Raw genomic sequence first — 14,306 nt, forward strand, 5'->3', positions numbered from 1 at the left:
ACTGATATTCAAAACCCGTGAGAGCCGTAGAAACAGAAATAAAAGGGTACACGGTAAAAAAAAAAAAAAAAAAAACGCTTTCTGGGAAGGGGAGAGAAATGTGGGGAAAATGGGGATCTTTATAAAGTAAAAGCATTTTCCTTTTATCCACTCCATAAGAAGTGTCTTATTTTTCTTCCAGTAGTAGTTTACATGTGTACCACAGGCGATACAAATAACCTCCGACCTTCTGCGCATAGTTACTGTACGCCTACTCCTGCTCCACCGAGCATTTTCCTCCGCTAGCCTATGGCCCAGAAGATATAAAGAGGACTTTTTTAAAACCATATCGGTCGAAAAAAATTTTTTGTGATGAAACAAAAAAAAAACTGAAGCAACTCTGCGTGTACCTACGTAAATTGTATCGAATTCCGGGCTGCTGTGCAAATTTACCAAATAGACCAAATTTATCCAGACATTTTCCCAGCAAAAAGAGTTATTTCGAACCCCCAACTCGGCTACGGACCCGATTACGGGTACTAATACCTAAAAACTGTTGAGAAAATACAACATGCTTAGTTGCATAAAACAGTCTGTGTTCTAAATTTAAAAATGAGTTCGGATTTTGTCTTCCGAAAGTGGAACATAAAGTGACACTGTTTCAAAATAATAGTTATTTTATTCATTTATCTTCTTTTCATCACCATCACTAGCGGATCTAATTAAGGTACAAATAACTTCCCGTGTTAGGCTTTCTTTCTTTCTTTTCCCCTGAATTTTCCCAAGAAGAACACCATTGATTTGGATTTCATCGTACGGCGTCTGTGAAAAATGTAACCTACCTGTAGCCTTTAGCAGAACGCAAATCTTCACACCTAATACTTTCGTTTATCACCGTCTTAAACTTTTTAATATGGCAGTCCGATTTTTTGCATTTTGCACAGAGATTGACTAGTTTCTGACAATAATGTTGATCATAGCTCCCCCCCCCCCCCACACACACACACACACACACAATAACAATCTCCGACATACTTTCTGGTTTATATATTTGTGTGTAATTTAATCATCCCTAACTATGTCTGCTTATAACTGAAATAATGATTTTCGGTTTTATTAGTGTATCTGATTATTAATGTATCTATTATAAATGTACCTTTGTTTCTAAAAAAACCTGTGCAGATTTATTTCTTTTACTTTTATTTCTTTTACTTATATAACTACCGTATGTTGCAACTATAGTAATTTACAAAGATGAACTTTAAAGATGACATCTATTGAATCAATAATGATATATTCGGTTGATACAACTTGAAATACATGGTGTCCTAGTATAAATGTAATGTGAACGCCGTTTATTTTCTGTCTACAAATTATACACAGTTCATATATATCTGGGACCTGCAGAAGTTAAACAAATCTACTAATACAAACAACTTGTCACGTGCTCAGCTGGCAAAGATGTTGTCATTTATAGAATATGTTCCAAATGTTGTAGACACATTGAATTCTACGAGCAAAATTGTCGACGACATTGATGCATTCTTCTCTAGGTACAGCTCTGATTTCTTGAGTGCATGCAGCTCTGGGATGGTGTGAGGGTTGTTTATGTAGACTACATCCTTCAGATACCCCCACACAGCAAAATCTGGGGGTTGAGGTCGTGAGAGTGCAGAGACAACTCGAGTTTATTCTGAACAGATTGAAACACACGATATTGTTGGGAGTCTTCCCATTTGGAGACATAAATGTATTTCTCCATTCAGACTAAAAATCTCCTGATCTATCAGACTTTTCCCTCTTTTCTTTTATTAGACATGTGGTGATTTCCTTCACGAAAATGTGCCGTCACGCTTTCTTAGTTTAGTTGATGGAGGGTAGTCATTGCAGTGAACAATAAGGAGGAAGTGCCGAAAACAAAACCACGTGAGTATCATCCTGAACACTATGACACTATGACAACACGGGACAAAGCTTTTTCTGAAAGTTACCGACCACTTAAAAGGTGGACATTGTTTGTAATAATTGGTTTTACAAGTAGACTTCCTCAATTAACGTTTAAAATAACACCATCTGACCCAGCTGAGGAAGCAGATATTTCTTTATTGCCGATTTTATTTTCTTTATCATTTTGTTTATCAAAGTTTTTTATTATAGCAAACTGCTAACAACACATTTCTAAACGAGGCGTTTATTTCCAAAGCATAAAAAATGTGTGTGTGTGTGTGTGTGTGTGTGTGTGTGTTTGTGTGTGTGTGTCGGGGTGGGGGACGTAGTAGATCGTGCGCGGGAATCTCCCTCTCTGACAATTGTCAATGTTGACAGGTATGTAATGGTCCGGGAGAATAGAGGAAGTTGAGTTACAAAGGGTTAATGTATTTGACGTCAGAGTCTGTCTCAACATGATTGTGACGCTGTCCATGAATTTCATCATATTGTGCTAGTGAAGACAGTGATAAATGATAGAGGGCGCTGATTTGATCATTTTTCTTATAATTTCTCCGGAGTATAATAAAAAGTTTTTTTTTTAATTTCTTTTTAAATACTGAAAGCATTTATTTCAAAAGTGTCCAAATTTCATGAATTTCATTCCTATGTAAAAGAGTGCCATGTAACAGTGGTAACCGTACTTGAGGCCCCTGCAGGCGATACGCTTTTTCTCTGGAAACTCATGTCGAGACGTTGTCTAGAATCGAGAAGCCGAAACAACTGAAGGTAATTATTACCTCCGTCAAGGAGGTTATGTTTTCACCCCTGTTTGTCTGTCTGTTTGTTTGTTTGTTTGTCATCAACATGACTATGGGCCAATTTTGATGAAATTTTCAGGAACTGTCAGAAGTTGGTCAAGGAAGAGATGATAAGCTTTTGGTGATGATCCGGATCAATAATCAATCAGTTTTCAATAATAATAAAAAAACGCTGTCTTGGCGGAGGTCTGCACTCTCGGAGTGCTTTTCTAGTTTGTAAATATTCACCTATTTATAATAACACGCTTTATATTAATGATCTTAGGCCTAGTTGCTCAATACTTTTATCAAGCTTTATTATTTTCTCTCAAATCATATCTAGTCTATTTAACTCCAGAATATGTATGTATATCCGATTTCAAATTATTTTTGCAAGAAATTTCAAATTTTTATAACCGACCTAGTCCTTAGTACTATTATTTGCAACGAATAACATTTTCTTTAATTGGAGGATATCTTTTTTTTTTTTTTTTTTTTTTGCCTTATCATTGATTAAAAATATGGTCTTACTTGAAAGCTTAAACCAAATATTAACTTTAGTACAGTGATGATTGATGGACAGGTGGGTCAGAAGACCACGCGAGAACAGACTGTGCGTGCGGTGCGATTCAAACGGAGGAATATGTAGTCTGTGACTCCATACATACAGCTGAGTGCCCGTATCAGTTTCGTTCAATACACTTGTTAGAGTGAGAAATAACGACAACGATCTGGAGCTTTCGAATGTTTATTCACCGACTCTCTCTTCATACAACTTCACAAATATTTATACTCAATTTCTCCATACTGATCACGCATTTACTTGTTTTCTTTTCCATTGTCTTTGCGTGATTACAAAATATTTTCCATTCGCATGTTGCAAGTCACCATGCATCATTTCCTTATGAGGTAATCCCTGAGAGACTTGTTTTCAATTAAAGATATCTAAAATATTATATTTGGATTACTCATGCTTGGACCTTATCCGAAACTCAGTTATCATGTGATATACAGTTGATCAAAATTAAAATATGTTATGAAATTAACCAATCACATAAACTGTTACTGACTTTGACCTTTTCCATCTTTTTCTGACACTAAAAACATGTTCTACACTTGTTGACTCTTGATGAAACTTAACTTACACTCAATAACTCTCTATCCTTTTACTCTTTTGATTTCGCTTTAATTGTTATCTGTAATTAGTGAAAACGTAAGTCATTCGCTTTACAACACACTTTACAAATTTGAAGAACGTTTTCGCTAGTCCTAGGCCTCGAATTACGGACGCATGGAATGTATAAGACTTTGCTTGGCTAAATTTTAGTAAAGTGTTGTTCAGAACCTGTATATAATAACGTAGATTGCTGATGTTATTTTATGTGGGAATACAACCACCCAACTAACGCAGACCGTGAACAGACGTACAACACTCGAAAAGGAAATTAATCGTCTGAGAGAATTTGTTTTGCGGTGATCATTAACTTGTATTATGTTAAACAATTTTCAGTCGTTTTTATACGTATAGTTTATCTCGCCTTATAATAAAGACTGCTCCTACAATTCCTTTGTAGAATAAAAGAACTCTTAACATCTCGTGATTGATAGATTGAGTTGTCGAACAATGAATACGCCGTTGAGAGCACACTATCCCCAGAAGTATTAATATACATGTAAGTGAGATAAAGACCAAAAACTTATCTGGCGTCAGCTTGTTGAGTGATTTTAAAAGTTATGTAATCAATGTATAAGACACTAAAGGCTGGATTCCACTTGGAATGCACTTCGAAAGTTTTTAACATTCAGGCCGACCACAGGAATGGGTAAAACTATTTGAAATGCGCTCGGAATTTTTAGAATGCATGCTCTTTGAATATCCAGGAATGCACAATGAATTGTCTTTCCGACGGCATCCTTGTTCATTCTGCCTCTAGTGTGACGGGGGTATTAACAGCAAGCATCAAAGGAACAATATTGAAGTACATACATCAAAACACTAATTTTTTATTGATTTATATCTTTCCTGGTATTCCTAGATTTTATATACTTCCATGCTATTACTAGTGCCACTACTTTTAAAACTAGGTATTGTTTTAACAAACGAAAATATATGTCTTAATTTTTTCAGTGCCTGCCAATTTGGCTGCTTATTAAGATGTAGGACATTGAGCATGTGGACTATATAAAAGATGGGTTTGCATGTGCAGGAGATGTGTCTCAGAATGGATGGAGCAATGCAGACCTGGGAAGGGTACATAGTGCGAAGACTATGCAACAGATATATGTGCCACTCATATGTAAATATGAACAGTCCTGGAAGTGCCTTCTTGGAGCAGGAAAGGACATGCTGTTATGTTTTTACAAAAGGAATCCTACAATGAGAAATACATCTTATTATGCTGTACTGGAAATGCAAACCAACAAATTTCTTTTAAAACTGCCAACAACGAGTGGTGATTTTTACATACATGTATACCAGTATATACTATTTCTTCTCTGACAGTTTATTCTGAGCATTGAGTTTGCTATTGTTTTAAGTTCATAGGTCTTTTGAATGAGACCACGTGTAACATACATGTATAAAAGGAACCATGATGGGAAATCAGTTACTTTGTTCCACAGTGTTATGTAAAAAATGAGTCAGCAGAACACAGTTGGAGAGAGGTAACTCAGAGTAAGCCTGGTCCACTGCAAATATGCAGGATGGAATATCTGATGACATTGAGACTCCTGACACTGGAAACATTACAGTGTTGTGACAGTTGTAAAAATGTGGGTATTTACAGTGTGCTACCGACTTGTAAGCAAGACTTTTCTATCTTTCATATATTCTTGGTTGTCAGGTAGAGTGATTGGTACCTGAAGTCCCTCACCTGTTGTATATGTGTAGATAGGCCAAGTTTATCTGAACACAAGGTAGGAAATATTATGTATCAAATATACAGAATGTGATAATGGTATTGACCTCTTCTTCCCTGACTGTTATCCATTCATACTCAGACATTGTTTGCTTGAGTATTAACTTTCACTGTCCATCCCAAAACAGTTTTCACAGCTTTAAAAATTGAGCATTTTTCTGGCTGCTGGAGGCCAAGCTATGGGGTACTTACCACCAACCCAACATTAAACCCTTTGTTGAGGTTAAAATCCTTTAACAAATATTCTTGAACACTTGTAGTATCTAGAACAGGCAGTGACATGCTTACAGTTGATATCCATTTCCTTCACACAGACAAATGAATTAGATTTGATAAATTACAAATAAAAATAGGAAAGCTAGCAACATTGTGGAGGTTTGTATTGCTTTCAGAACCATGTTTAAGCAGAAAACAATAACACATTTTTATTTATTTATTTATTTATTTATTTATTTATTTGCTATCTTTCCTGGTACTCCTAGATATTAGATACTTTCATGCTATTACTAGTACCAGTTCTTTTAATATGAAGAAATGTTTTAACACAAGTACTTGCATCAGAAGGGTCTTATTAGCACAAATACCACCTCAGTATTTCTTCCATGGAAGTTAGATTATTATTATTCAATATTAAATCTATTATTATTATTATTATTAACTATTTATTATTCAATTGTTATAGTAAAGTTTAGAATATGACTGAAGTGTATCATGTTCTACAGGAGAGTAGCAATTATAGCACCTTTAACTGCATCCAGTACTCCTGTATTGGGGATCCTCTCACTTTGATGACATCATAGGTGCAATATCAGAAGGGAGGAGAAAGGCATCATTCAATTTCTTAACAGAGGCTGATTTGGTAAATTTATTAAAATGCCTTCCATTTCCATTAAGCAGGTACATAAACTTGGCCACTAGCTCTCTGGTACAGATTGATTTGCAACTAATATAATCTACATTGCATAAGAGATAAAGAAAAAATACCTATATTTACATATGAGCTCGCTATGTAATCCCACTTTCATTACTGTATATGGCACCAGCAAGTAAACTGCATGGCAGTGTGTTGTTCTTGAAATGAATGTGAATTAGAAAACCAAAAACAAAAGGTGAGTTTACACTCTCAAGTCGGTAAAATAATGCATTAAATTTAGTTTAGTGTTATGAACCAGTCTGTTGAGATCTTACCTTTGAACTCAGTTAACTAAGTTGACATACGTGTTAAGTATGCTAAAAAATAAATTAAAGCGAGCGAGAAAAAAAGAAAGAAAGAAAAGAAAGAATAATAATAATAATAATAATAACAAGATTCTTTTATGGCGCCTTACATTCTATCTCAAGGCGCCTTACAATAATGGCTAATATACTAAAATCATTAAAATGACTACAATATTTTAATCATAAACTCTCATTGGAAACCATTTAAAATTTACACTACTAAAAATCAATCTTATTAAAAAACATGTATATATTTAAATAAAATCTAAGAGATATAGACAGAATTAAAAATGTGGGTCTTTAAAAGAGATTTAAAATTGTCAAAGTCTTCTGTTTTTCTAATAAAATTTGGTAGACCATTCCACACAAGAATAAAGGCTGTTGCTTTCTAAAAGATAAAAGGTTTGTTTATTTTTAATCACACTGAAGAAGGTGAAAGCTTGGGCGCTTTATGCCAATTATTATTGATCTTAATGAATGCATTTTATTTTTATTTACTAGTACTTCGGATGACCGGAAACAAATGTATTTGAAGACTTGGAAATTTGAGGGTCCCCTGAAGGCCAGTTTGGGAGAAATAGCTATTCAGATATCCTACACAGAGATGGAAACTTTTGGGAGTTCTAGAATGAAAGAAAAACTAAGAGCGGGTTCAGAACAGCTGGATCGGTACCTCCAAAATATTTGAACAACTAAATTGGATTTCTCTATTTGATAGAAGAAAAATGCACGCTCAAAAAATTATGTTTTCAGTTATGGCTAATTTGGTCCCCTCCTATGTTTCTGATATATTCCGCCCATTCAGAAACCCTTTTCCAATCATAACCCGAGAAAATAACAAAAGAGACTTTAAACTTCCTCCTAAATACCCCCGTACCTCAGTTAACTATTTTCTAATGTCTTCATGGGATCAACTCTCCTCCTCCACTAAATCTTTACCTTCAATCTCATCTTTCAAGAACTCGATAAAAAATCACCTCACTGCTGGGTCGCTTTCAACAACAACACTAAACTTGGACAGAAATCAAGAAAAAAATCTTAACAGAGCGAGGGTCGGGTGTTTATTTAGAGCAGAATTGTTTAGGCATAACTGGACTACTATTGACACACCACACTGCACCTGTGGTGCCCTTGAAACTCCTCTGCACTTCTTTTTCAGATGCCCCTCACTCAATTTAAGGTACCCTACCCTTTACCAAAAAGTAAATGAAATTCTACATGAAAGTAAGACCTCTTTTAAAACACAAAAAGAAAAGCTGTCCCTATTTCTCTACGGTCATGGATCTTTATCACCCACCCAAAATGAAATTATCTTCGAAACTGTTGCAAATTTTCTTCTCGAAAACTTTGTCATCACTTAATAGGTACTATCTCTTTTCTTCTTCTTTCTTTCTGTACTTAATTTGTGCTCCATAATATTTGAAGTTTTACATTTACTCTGTTGTATATATGTATCCATTTGTTTTATTTATTTATTTATTTACTTATTTAATTTTGTGGAGAGCATATAATGCTTCCAGCGCCTTGCCTCCATTTCTTTCTTTTGAATAAACGTTGTTTAAAAAAAGCTGGATCGGTCCAACTCCGCAGAGGAGTCTCGCTAAATTGCATCAAGTGTTATCAGCATAATTTTCTGACATGCCGCCTTGAGAAGCTAGGGGTAACTTCACTTTCGTGTGTACCGAATATATTGAATTCATTTAGGGAAAAATTCCTACAGAGTTGGATCGATCCAGCTAGTATGATGGGTTAATCTGAACGCTCCTTAGTTCTGTTTGTACCCAACAAATTTACAATTTTCTCTATGTGTGTGTGTGTGTGTGTGTGTGTGTGTGTGTGTGCGCGCGCGCACGCGTGTGGGATGGGGTATCACATAAAATGAGGGCCAGTTACGTACATTCCCCCGCACAAATCAATGTAGAAGAGAACGTATGGGTGTTTATGTAGTTATGAAAGGCATAGAAACATTACACGTGCAGGCACGCTGGAAACACGTTTAAGTGTTTGCGCGAAGGCACGTATGTGCGTTACCTTTCTGGTGAACAATAATTATATGTTATATACAAAACAAACGAATTAAAAAAATAAAAAATAAACTTTTACCACGTATGTAGCGGTTAAATAGTGACGATGTAATCTGTTCATACTATCACGCTCTGGATGTACAGTGAACAGTGGCTGACTTATCTAACTCTGATAGATTCCCTTAAATGTGGGTCACCCAGGGCATCGGTTCTTAAAGGGGACATCACCCCAAAACGGGTCAGCAAACTGACGCTGTCTCACTAAACATGATCACAGTTCAGTTCAGCACAACAGGAAACCAAATTTGGGTAAAATTTAATTTTTAATGCATCATACTCATGTATTCATTATAGTTTTCTATTCAAACCAGAAATTTGAAATTTGGTGAAGGGCTACTTTGCTCATAATCAAAGGTGTCGTTACATGTAGGTAAAGGTCTGTGTGTAAACTGTCCTAACTATATCTAGTCGGGTTAAACTTTATCTGTCATTTATCTGTCATTGCTCGGTAAAACGAATGTACATGTCAGATAACATATGCTCCCTTCTTTATCACAGCAGTCTCACTCTGATCGCGGACATTTACCGGTATGGACATTGTGAAGAAAAGTAAGTACTAATATCCTCTGCTTTTTAATCTTTGGGGCTTACAACCCCCTTTACATTGGACGGCGTCCTTTCTGCGTCCTTTGTGCGACCATGAAACTGGCCAAGTCGCCGTTGGGCGCTCAAAGAACGCACGGTGATCCCACAAAGAACTTCCAAGCATCGCTGAGGACGCCATGGTCGCTGCATAGTTTAGAGCATGTTTGAAACAATCGCACAGAAAATGCGATGAAGGAAGCATGCTGTAAGGTCGCTCAAGGGACGCAGAGAGGACGCACAAGCATTGCTGTTGTCTTAAAAAGGAGTCACAAGCATTGCTTTGGTTGCAGTATGGATTGCTCAGCTGGTGTTTTTTTCCTGAAATTCTTAAACCGATCCATTTGGGGGGGGGGGGGGGGGGGGGTAATTATAGAACGAACATTCTGCTTTTTCTCAAGATGTAGTTCTTGTCGGATTCAAAAATTCTATGTTGTGTCCGTCAGCCATTCTCGTCTCCTCCTCCCGTCCATACCAGAGCCAAAACTTGTCTCAGTTGTTGAAAATTTGCAGTTTTTGTAAACTTCCAATAATGTTTGTATGATTCTGAAAGTACTGCAGATTATTTTAAAACAGTGAAGTAAAATTTTCGCTCAGATCTTTGGTTTATTTGTAAGGATACAGTGTACTCTAACTATGTTAATATCAATGTTCGTTCGTGAGAGAGAGTGTTAGTATGCCCTGTTTTTTATATGTTTTTTCAACTTACATGAAAAGGAGTTCTTATTATCTTTTATTATTAAAACGGAGTAATTACTATCATTTGCCCCATCTCTGAGAGATTTTCTTATCATTTTCTCTGTATTTTCAGCGACAGACGTGGCCCTTAGCTATCTGTATAAGCCGTCTACCAGGACATATGACAGCAGTATTTTGTCTGATTATCTTGATCGACGGGTCAAAGTTCACCCTGAAAGAGAAGCCGTAGTTCTGTACTCAGAGGCTGGGGAACGCTCTAGTCTCACATTCAGGCAGTATCATGACAAGTCCATTAAAGTGGCGGCAGGTTTGTGTTTTTTATCACATTGCCAATATACATTGCAGCACAGCTCTCTGTATAATAGCTAACACAATCCATACAGCAACGCTGGCCATGAACACCAAGCAACCAAGCAGAATACACACACTGGAACAATATTTATTTCTTCGAAAACTAAAAATAATCCGATCATGCTGCTTTTTTTGTCTTATAACCGCCCAAAGCCACTCAGTCAACATGCAGTGAAACATTTTGGCACGAACGTCGCCACAATACAAATAAATGTCTTTGTAAAAAGTGAAGCCAGGTTTGTGGAAATCAATATATAATATATGTATATCATTTTATGATATGACACGATGTGCTAACAGCATCCAGGTCTACAGCAACGATTTGTTTTTGGCTGAATATCTGAACACATTTACCACTCCAAAACAGCGACCTAAAGTTGTAAGATCTCCCTCACCAACAGATCTATAACAATCTAGATTTTATCCAACACAGCATCATAGGAATGAAATAATTTTCTATCAGTCAAGAGCTTAGTATTGAAAAAGTTTTTACCTCCAATATGTCTAGCAGAACATCTTCATCAGGGAATGAGGCTATCCAGGTGAATAGCCTCTATTCATTATTAATATTAAGCTGTTGACTGAAGAAAAATCACGTATTTCTTATAACTTAACATAGCTGATGACTTTCTTCTCTAACATCATAGGAGAATCAAAGTATTTCCCTTAGTTGTGAGTGTTTAGGCCAACTACCTGCAAGACGTATACACATTGTTTCCCCTCATATCGTTCGGTATGCCTTGGAGCACAACTCTTCACGCAAACTTGCCCCGTACCTTGAACTTCGCACATATGTGGCTCCTAAATATGTCAGTAAACAGAGTAATCACATTGAAGAAATATTTCGATAAATATTTGTAGCGCAAACAGTGACAGTTCCTTCAACTGAAATTGACTGTTTTCATGTATTCTTGTATATGCAGGTCTCCTTCGGTCTGGTTTGACACACGGTCAGAGGGCGCTGCTGGTCGCTCCAAACACTTTGGAGTTCATCATACTACAAATGGCCTGCGCAAGAATTGGAGTCTTTGTCTTATTCGTCAAATATGGAGCTTCGCCAGATGAAGTTATACAAATGGCAGCGAAGTACAAATGCAGAGCAATAATTGTCCAGTCATCCGAGAGTGGGCAGTCGTACGGTCAGGACGTGGTCAAGGCATTTTTGAGAGACGTCCCTGAAGAAAACGCACCTGATGCAACACTCTTCATTTGCGTTTCTTTTTATGGTGGGCCGAACACCATCTCCTATGATACACTAACGACCCCCCGCCCCGACGTCATTTCCGACCTGGAGAAAACAGCCGTTTGGTCTGTCCAGTCCAAAGTCCAGATGGAAGACCCTCTGCTTGGAATGATGACATCCGGTAGTACAGGGAAACCAAAGGTTGTTGCTTTGAACCACTTTCAGTTCATCCAGGCAACGTTCGCCACTGCCGAGTTGGCGGAAATGTCGGAGGGATCGCGATTTCTCAACGAACGCCCTTTCCCATGGGCGGGGAGCGTTGGAATCGGTATTAACTTTATTGCTGTCATAGGAATAACGCTCGTGTCTATGGATCCCGAGATATCCGTGAAGAAGGGAGATGCCCAGCTGGTCAGAAAGATCCTGCAAGATGAGAAATGTACCCATGTACTGACAATGCCTTACATGATGTACGATTTCATAAAGAGCGAGGATGCCCAGCAGTACGACCTGTCTTCCCTTCAGTTCGCCATGACCGGTGGTCAGCCAATTTTACAAGAATCCGCAGTAGCATTTCTGGAGAAAAACCCCACGTTCAAGCTCATACAGGCCTACGGTACGGCAGAAACCATACTTGTTTTTAACCAAATAACAGACATAAGTGATGTAAGGAGGCACGATTTTGGCTATCTTGAAGTAGGCAGTGATATCGAAATTAAACTGGTGGACGAGAATCAACGCGTTGTCCCCAGGGGAACCACTGGTGAACTGTGGGTGCGTGGACCAATGGTGTTTATCGGTTACCTTGACAACCTGGAGGGGACTTCTCGTTCCCTGACTCCGCTCCGTTGGTACAAGACCGGTGATTTGATGGTCATGAACGACCACGGCCAGGTGCACATTGTCGGGAGGATTTCGGAAACAATCAAGAGAGCGACAGTAAAAATACATCCAGCCGAAATTGAGCATGTCCTAGTTCGCCACCCGCTAGTTCTCCAAGCATACGTTGTCGGAGTCCCGGATGTCAGGTTATATGAAGAGCTGTGCGCTTGCGTCCAGTTGAATGAAAACGAGATCGCTGACGTCGACCAGATGAAGGAGATCGAGGCGTGGTGCGCTGAGACTTTCTTGCCGGGCCCCGATGGGCTGACTCTAGCTCCACGATATTTCCTTTCTTTTCGGGAGTTCCCTAAAACAGGCAACGGTAAGATCAACAGGCGAGAATTGAAGACGCTGGCCATAAAACAACTGGCACAGCCCTAAACATTTTAGTTAGAACATCTACACATCTAATGTACAGTGTACATGTACCTACATGTACATGTGTTAAATGGCAAACTGGCTTTAAGAAAATAATTGTCTAAAAGAAATACAGCTGTCATAGAACGACAACGGGAAATGTTGTTAAAAGTTTTTTTAGCTATTTATGCATTCATGTTAATGTTATCTAGATCATACAAAAGATAAAGTAGTTGTCTTTTACAATCATTTTTGATCATTTTGGTCGAACATTCTGGCAAACGGGCTTTAAATTTGATTATTACACACACAAACATCAAAGAGCGTAGTGCAGTGCCAGCTTCAGTTCTTTCAAAATTGCGGAAAAGTCTTTATTTTGCATCACGAACGTGCCTATACAAGGCTTATGCAGAGATGTGTTGCAATATTACCGACCGATTCACGACCCGAATATTACCATGTATAGTTATGTAGTTTCAAATCATATGTATGATACATAATCAGCATATAGAAAAGGACAAGGCACAAAAAAAGCTCTCATGACAGCTAACAACGGCACCATGCTTTGCATAGATAAGCAAAGGATGGTATTTTAGTACTTTAATATCAAGCCTCTGCACTGGATTTCGTACCATAGAATCTGGCACGTTTCAAGGAGTCTGTGCCCGTTAATTTTTTTCATTGTATATGTAACCAGTAGAAGACGTTTTACTTAAGCATGGTCTTAACACGGATACATTGACAGATGACACCCAAATCATATTACATGTGACAGACCCCACTCTTTGATAATCACCTCTATAGAAGCATGTCAACAATGTAGAGCAGATTCGGAATTGTCGTAGGTTGAATAGGTTCACCGTAAATGATGGAAACAAAACGTACATGATTAACTCCACGTTCTTTAAATAAAGACAGATGATATAACAAATATTAATTTGTTTTGGGTATGTGACCGTCGAAACATCCATATGTGACAGATGTGTGTGTCACCTTTGATGAATATGGAAATAACTCTACAAACGGTTAACCGTAATCTGGGGGGTAATGCCCTCTGTACGCTTTTGAAAAATTATAAAACTGATGACCCAAAGTGATGTTAAAAGTAATCATTTTTAACTCTTAACCTTGTACCGAACGAACCGGGGGAGGGGTAATCTTTGTAGACTTCTGAGTAGATGATAAAAATGGATGATCCTAAAACCAAATTTAGCTCGGTTACCACTTTGGAACTAATTATGTAATTGTAAAAAATGTGAAAATCAACAATCTTATAATAATTTCACTCATTGGGATTAATGCCCAATATTTCACTTTAGTTACTGGA

At 37.5% G+C, this 14,306-nt stretch overlaps 1 protein-coding gene and 1 long non-coding RNA gene across 2 annotated transcripts; both read left to right on the forward strand.

Annotated features, from left to right (window-relative positions):
- The first annotated feature begins 1,432 nt into the window (after positions 1–1,432).
- On the forward strand, positions 1,433–6,903 carry LOC147761854 (uncharacterized). The gene is made up of 3 exons (XR_015334842.1): positions 1,433–1,905; positions 2,583–2,694; positions 4,834–6,903. It is a non-coding gene; the product is annotated as an uncharacterized LOC147761854 (long non-coding RNA).
- A 2,387-nt stretch (positions 6,904–9,290) lies between these two features.
- Positions 9,291–13,912, forward strand: LOC106150487 (medium-chain acyl-CoA ligase ACSF2, mitochondrial). The gene is made up of 3 exons (XM_087013538.1): positions 9,291–9,474; positions 10,319–10,513; positions 11,481–13,912. Exons 1-3 carry the CDS (start codon positions 9,456–9,458, stop codon positions 13,001–13,003), a joined length of 1,737 nt encoding a protein of 578 aa, XP_086869664.1. The 5' UTR covers positions 9,291–9,455; the 3' UTR covers positions 13,004–13,912.
- The last annotated feature ends 394 nt before the right edge of the window (positions 13,913–14,306 follow it).

The sequence above is a fragment of the Lingula anatina genome, chromosome 5, assembly GCF_051362555.1.
Source record: "Lingula anatina isolate TDL-2025a chromosome 5, LinAna3.0, whole genome shotgun sequence".
In the NCBI taxonomy this organism is placed as follows: Eukaryota; Metazoa; Brachiopoda; class Lingulata; order Lingulida; family Lingulidae; genus Lingula; species Lingula anatina.

Coding starts and splice junctions, on each gene's coding strand:
- LOC106150487 (XM_087013538.1), top strand. Junction 10,514..11,480: donor GTCCATTAAAGTGGCGGCAG/GTTTGTGTTTTT, acceptor TTGTATATGCAG/GTCTCCTTCGGTCTGGTTTG.